Source organism: Mercenaria mercenaria, chromosome 14 (genome assembly GCF_021730395.1).
Source record: "Mercenaria mercenaria strain notata chromosome 14, MADL_Memer_1, whole genome shotgun sequence".
Lineage (NCBI taxonomy): Eukaryota > Metazoa > Mollusca > Bivalvia > Venerida > Veneridae > Mercenaria > Mercenaria mercenaria.
Window position 1 is genome coordinate 42312066 of NC_069374.1, and position 7196 is coordinate 42319261.

Here is a 7196-nt window from a genome sequence, read left to right on the forward strand (position 1 = left end):
AGATTGGTTTTGTACAATTAGTTTGGTGTAGTGCATTAATTGGTAAGTACAATTAATAGGTGTAAAGATTGGTTTTGTACAATTAGTTTGGTGTAGTGCAATTAATTGGTACAGTAACAATTAATTGGTGTAAAGATTGTTTTTGTACAGTTAGTTTGGTGTAGTGCAATTAGATTGGTGACATACAATTAGATAGGTGTAAAGATTGGCTTTGTACAATTAGATTGGTGTAGTGCAGTTAATTTGGTGTAGTACAATTATATTGGTGTAGAACAATTAGATTGCTATAGTATAATGATACCGACTGAATATGCATCATATACAGTCAGTGCAGTTGTTCTCTTGTTATTACATACTCGTTTGAAAAACAATAACTTTTGAAGTTAACTTCACTTGTTGTTAAGATTTGCCAGCCTAAAATATTGTCTCAATGTAGCTACACCACTGGTTTCTGTACATTCTTTTTGTTTTATGACAAAGTATGTCAGTCTCAAAGTGAAAGGTCCTGTTTCTTGAAATCAGAAATATTGAAATTGATTGTATGTATAATTTTGTCTTATTTTAAATGATTGTTTTGTATTATGTTTTACAGGCGACAGTTTCCAGCAATGCCAACAAGCACCCCAACATTACCAGCTTGGCAACTTCCTAGTAATTCAGGAGATGCTGATTCTAATAACAAAGGGAAAAAAGACACTGAGGAATCAACACCAGAAATAACATTGTCATCAAATCCTGCACCAGAAAGTCCTGTAAAACAGGATGATGAAACAGACTATAGTGCCAAAGACCAGGATGTAAGTGAATTGTCCATGTCAGAGAAGGATTCTGGGATTGTTACTAAAAATAGTAACACTGAAGCAGAAGTCCTCGAAAATGAGGCCAATGGGGGTCAGAATGTAGATGAAAGTGAAAAAGAAAGTCAAAGATCAGAAGTCATTGTTACAGAAAATAATGATGACAGTGAAGGAAATGAGAGTCTGGACTAATTGTAATGGTGAAACCACAATATGTGCCAAGTAAAAAAGTGTTTTATACAGTACCTATATGATAAAGAATGTTCATATAATCCAAAGCAAGAAGCTGTGGTTAACTGTCCTGTCAGTTGAAAGTATGTGCATGCCGAGTTGCATGAATTTAGATATTTGGTCATGTTTTAAACAAGAATGTCACTGACATGAATTTCCCTTTTTTAGCTCACCTGAGCAATGCTCATGGCGAGCTATTGTGATCACTCTGTGTCCGGCGTCAGTCGGGTGTCCATCTGTCGTCACCAGTTGTGTTTAAACGACATCTCCAAAACCATTGAATGGATTTTGATGAAACTTGGCATGAATGTTCCTTGGATGGTCCTCTACCAAAGTTGTTCAAACGGTTCCGCCAAAGCTAAAAATAGAAAAATCTTCAAACGACATCTCCTCCTAAACTGATGGTCCGATTTTGAAATAATTTCGTACAAATGGTCCTTATGTCACCCACTACTAAGATTGATTAAATTATACCGATTCGTCAAAATACATGGGCACCAGGGGGCATGGTCACTTTTCCCTAGTGAAAATTTAAAAAATCTTCTTTTGTGGAACTGCTTGCCCGATTTTAAAATGATTTTACACAAATGGTCCTTGTGTGACCCTCTACCAAGATTGTTCAAATTATTTTAATTCATCAAAAAACATGGCCGACAGAAGGCGTGGTCACTTTTCCCTATATGTATATAGTGGAAACTTTAAAAATCTTCTTGTGTGAAACTGCTAGCCCAATTTTAGAATAATTTTACACAAATGGTCCTTGTGTGACCCTCTACCAAGATTCTTAATAAAAACATGGCTGCCAGGGGGCGTGGTCACTTTTCCCTATATGTATAAAGAGGAAACTTTAAAAATCTTAGTGTGTGAAACCGATGGCCCAATTTTAGAATAATTTCACACAAATGGTCCTTGTGTGACCCTCTATCAAGACTGTTCAAATTATACCGATTCGTCAAAAAACATGGATGCCAGAGGACGTGGTCACTTTTCCCTATATGTATATAGTGGAACTTTAAAAAATTTTCTTGTGTGAAACTGCTAGTCCGATTTTAAAATAATTTTACACAAATGGTTCTTGTGTGACCTTCTACAAATAATATTCAAATTTTTCTAATTCATCGAAAAACATGGCCGCCAGAGGGCGTAATCACTTTTCATTAAAAATTTCTTTAAACAGTATCTCTTCCAAAACCACTGAATGGATTTTGATAAAACTTTACACAAATGATCTCTTGGTAGATCTCTTTCAAAATTTCATTGAACATTAGGGTCTTTTTGGTTAAGAATAGGTTTTTAGCTATCAGACTTTAAAAATCTTTCTCTCTAGAGCTTTGATATTTGGCATGTGATATAAGGATTTGACTCTGTACCATACTTGTCCAAATTAATACCCTAAGATAAAAAAAAATGGCCATGCCCCTGTGTCTGACATGTACTTACTATAGGCTTTTATATAAGAAACATAGAATTTCTTCTCTGAATCAATAATAGCTAGAGCTTTGATATTTGGCGTGTAATATCAGATTTGTAATTTCTATCGTAATTATTCAAAGTATTGCCCTAGGTTCAAAAATATTTGTGACATGTATATAATATAGGCTAACATAGAAGAAACCTAACTCTGTTCTGATACAGACACACTTGAAGCTTTGTACACAGGCGAGCGCATTAGGGTCAATGACCCTCCTGTTTGTTTCTTCGCATTGTTTTAAATAAGTTTAGGACATATTCTTTGCCTGTTTTGTTAGCTCACCTATCACATAGTGACAAGGTGAGCTTTTGTGATCATCCTTCGTCTGTCGTCTGTGCGTCCGTAGTGGTTTCATTTATGATTTTATTTTAACCAAACTTGCACACAACTTGTATCACCATAAGATCTCGGTTCCTTTCTTGAACTGGCCAGATCCCATTATGGGTTCCAAAGTTATGGCCCCTGAAAGGGCCAAAATTAGCTATTTTGACCTTGTCTGCACAATAGCAGCTTTATGATTTGATTTTTACCAAACTTGCACATAACTTGTATCACTATAAGATCTCGGTTCCTTTCTTGAACTTGCCAGATCCCATAATGGGTTCTAGAGTTATGGCCCTTGAAAGGGCCAAAATTAAGTATATTGACCTTGTCTGCACAATAGCAGCTTTATTTATGATTTGATTTTTACCAAACTTGCACACAACTTGTATCACCATAAGATCTTGGTTCTTCTCTTGAACAGGCCAGATTCCATTATGGGTTCCAGAGTTATGGCCCCTGAAAGGGCCAGAATTAGCTATTTTGACCTTGTCTGCACAATAGCAGCTTCATTTATGATTTTATTTTAACCAAACTTGCACACAACTTGTATCACCACAAGATGTTGGTTCTTTTCTTCAACTGGCCAGATTCCATCATGGGTTCCAGAGTTATGGCCCCTTTAATGTCCAAAATTTGCTATTTTGGCTTTTGCAGCCATATGGAGACTTCATTTATGGTTTGATTTGATATATAAACTTCCAAAATATCTTCAACAACAATAAATCTTGGATTCCATGATAAATCTGTCAGATCCAAAAATTATTTTATATCTGATTACCTCCCCTGATTGTAATCAGAATGGATTTATATCAGTAAGTCCTTATATGACTTATTTGAAATTTCATTATTGTCATTAGTTGGACTGAGACAATCTGGGTAGATAACTATGGACTGATTTGTCAAATTACCTCCCTTTATTTCAAATTAAAATGGGTATTTCTGTAACTAATGAAGATACTGATCTGAAATTTCAACAGAAGTACTTGGAGAATCAGTGAAGATACATATTGACAAATTACCTTATAGGACTTATTTGAAATTTCATTATTGTCAGTAGTTGGACTGAGACAATCAGGGTAGATAACTATGGACTGATTTTATGTCAAATTACCTCCCTTTATTTCAAATTAAAAGGGTATTTCTCTGTAACTAATGAAGATACTGATCTGAAATTTCAACAGATGGACTTGGAGAATCAGTGAAGATACATATTGACAAATTACCTCCCTTTATTTTTTATCTAAATGAATACACCTTAGCAGCTTCTAATGAGATTGGTTTGAAACGATCATATCATTTTGAGCAATGGTACTCAGGTGAGCGATATAGGGCCATCATGGCCCTCTTGTTTCAGATTAAATTCTTTTTTTATGTTGTCAGGACAAGTTCTTTGTTTGGTCTGGATTTCTATATCCTGCAAAGTTTTTTTTCACCTAGCAATGTCTTACACTGAGTATGTTTTAAGATGATGCTGATTTGATACAGATTTTTTATAAACTTAAGTTAAGAAATTCTGGGTGAAAAAAAAATGTCACGATTGATATTACCTTTGTAAAACCTTATACTGCCATTAGAAATGGAGAAACAAAATCCTGATTTGACAGCAGATATTGGACAAAATTTGATTTTCATTAGATATATGAAAAATCATCCAGTTGAAATATATGAAGATTGAATTTTATATTAATATAATTTTTTGAAAGTCAGTGGCTTGTAAAATCCTAACCTGGTCTACATTTGCCTAGTTAGCAAACTCGTGGAAATCATGTACACACATTCACGTACATAATACATGTATATCATTAAATGATGGACTGTGTTGTTATTCTGTAAAACATCAAGTTTTATGCAACCTCCCTAGCCCCAACCCCACTCCAACCCCCAATAGGGGCAGCATATAGCAATTGCAGCGTTTGTCCATTTAGTTTAAACAGTATTTATTAGATATATCATGTACATAAATATATACAGTAACATTTACAATCAAAATGATGTAAAGGATCTGAAAACAAGTTTTCAGCGAAAACTTATATTAATTCATTTCCTCATTTACAGTGGAACTTCTGAAAACCAGACCTTCTAAAAACCGGAAACCTTTGAAAACGCACGAAACTCAAAGTCCTGTGTTTTTGTTCTTATTTCTATATATTTTTAACTTCTGAAAACCGAAACTTCGGAATTCTGAAAACCGGATGATTTTTGAAGGACTGTTTATATTTTAACACTAAAGTTGGCTTCCAAAAACGGAACAGCAAAATATTTGCCAGATTAAAAGTGTCACCTGTCTTAAACATGTTGTTAATCCAAAAACGCCTGTGACAAGTTGTCAACATGTTCTTTTGTTTATCTATTAGTGGTGCGCATTTATTTTGACAGGCGTTATAATCACAATGATCATTTGATGCAAAAGTAAAGAAATAATAGATCCCTTTAATTTGTTTTCAGTTTATGAAAACGTGATGAATTAAATATCTTACATGTGGAAAACTTTGTTAATGTTTGAATGAAAGAAAGATCAGTGTTTTAATTGATTGAGTTACATTGATTAAACTATGCATCATCAACATCAATCAAATATTGACAGACTTGGGACTGCAAAGATGGTAAAATGTAGTGGAAAATGTTATTTTCTTATATACAAAAATGGAAATTGATTATACATACTTGATTATCCTTTATGTTTGTAATTTAGTAATTATGTCTCCCACCAAAAAGTGGTGTGGGAGACATATTGATTTACTCCAGTCTGTGTGTGTGTGTGTGTGTGTCTGTCTGTCTGTCTGTCACAAAGCTTGTCTGCACTCTTAAGTCAAAAATTTCTCATCAGATCTTCACCAGACTTGAACAAAATGTGTTTGACCATAAGACCTCGGCCAGGTTCAATAAGTAGCCAAATCCGCTTAGGCAGTTTTGAATTATGGCCCTTGAATTACTGATTGGATCCATTCATCCAGACCATCCGGAGGAACTAGTCATTTTTCATTGGGCAGCACTGTCACAAAGCTTGTCTGCACTCTAAGTCGAACATTTCTCATCGGATCTTCACTAAACTTGAACAAAATGTGTTTGACCATAAGACCTCGGCCAGGTTTGATAACTTGTCAAATCCGCTTAGGCACTTTCGAATTATGGCCCTTGAATTACTGATTGGATCCATTCATCTAGACCATCCAGAGAAACTAGTCATTTTTCATTGGGCAGCACTGTCACAAAGCTTGTCTGCACTCTAAGTCGAACATTTCTCATCGGATCTTCACCAAACTTGAACAAAATGTGTTTGACCATAAGACCTCGGCCAGGTTTGATAACTTGTCAAATCCGCTTAGGCACTTTTGAATTATGGCCCTTGAATTACTGATTGTATCCATTCGTCTAGACCATCCAGAGAAACTAGTCATTTTCATTGGGCAGTTGTGGGAGACATGCGCTTTTCTCAAAAGCATCTCTAGTTCATTAATTATTTAATTAATCAATTAACTAATTACTTTATACAAACTTGTACAATTATAAAGAATAATAATCCCCTTGATCCTACGTGTAAGAAAACGTAACTTCAGTGCACCATGTCCACTTTGCCTGCAAACTTACAAACTTCTGAATTCCGGAAACTTTCAAATACCGAACTGTTAGGCTGGTGCGGAGATCGTTGGGTTTTAGGAAGTTACACTGTATTTGTTCATTCTTTCATCCAGCTTTCATTCCAGTCTGTAACTTAATCATCCACCAAGGGTTTTTAACACTGCTTATCACAATTGTTCCACGTAATGAAATAATGCGTCATGTGCATAATCCGGACACCCACTTTGAGGTCAAAGGTCATCAGGGCTTTATTCCTGTTCAGTCATGGATTTGGTTTATTACTAGGCACAAATGTTCCACATTATTAGGCATTTTGTCATGCACAACACAAGAAACCCTAGCTCAAGGTCAAGGTCACTGAGGTCAAAGGTAAATAGTGTTTTCTTCCTGTCCTAACATAACACTGTCATCCTTGAAGAGATTTTAATATTACATGACAAAAATGTATCCCATAATGAAATGGCATGTCATGCACAACACCCAGAACCTTGGCTCAAAGGTCAAGGTAGAGGTCCAACTTTAGTAGTTGTTTTTTTCTCCAGTACATATTTCTGTCATTCTTTGAGGGATTCTAAGATGTTAAATGTTAACATGGTCTGTTTCTAGTCTGATTTTGAAATTACTTGGCACAAATGTTTACCATAATATGTTGATGTGTCAATCCCAAGACCCAATGCCCTAGCTTCAAGGTCAAGGTTACCTTTTTAGAACATTTTTTTATGCCCCCGATGGTGGGTATATTGAAATCGCACTATCCATGCGTATGTGCAAATTCTTGGGCTGTTACTCTGCCA

General features: G+C 35.3%; 1 protein-coding gene across 1 annotated transcript in view; it reads left to right on the plus strand.

The window, feature by feature from the left end:
• The window catches only part of LOC123527386 (peroxisomal membrane protein PEX14-like), a 60505-nt gene extending 55871 nt beyond the window's left edge, over positions 1-4634 (plus strand). Inside the window, exon 8 of the mRNA XM_045306793.2 lies at positions 593-4634. Coding sequence (XP_045162728.2) covers positions 593-989 — 397 coding nt within the window. The 3' untranslated portion in view covers positions 990-4634. The remainder of the gene's footprint in view (positions 1-592) is intronic.
• The last annotated feature ends 2562 nt before the right edge of the window (positions 4635-7196 follow it).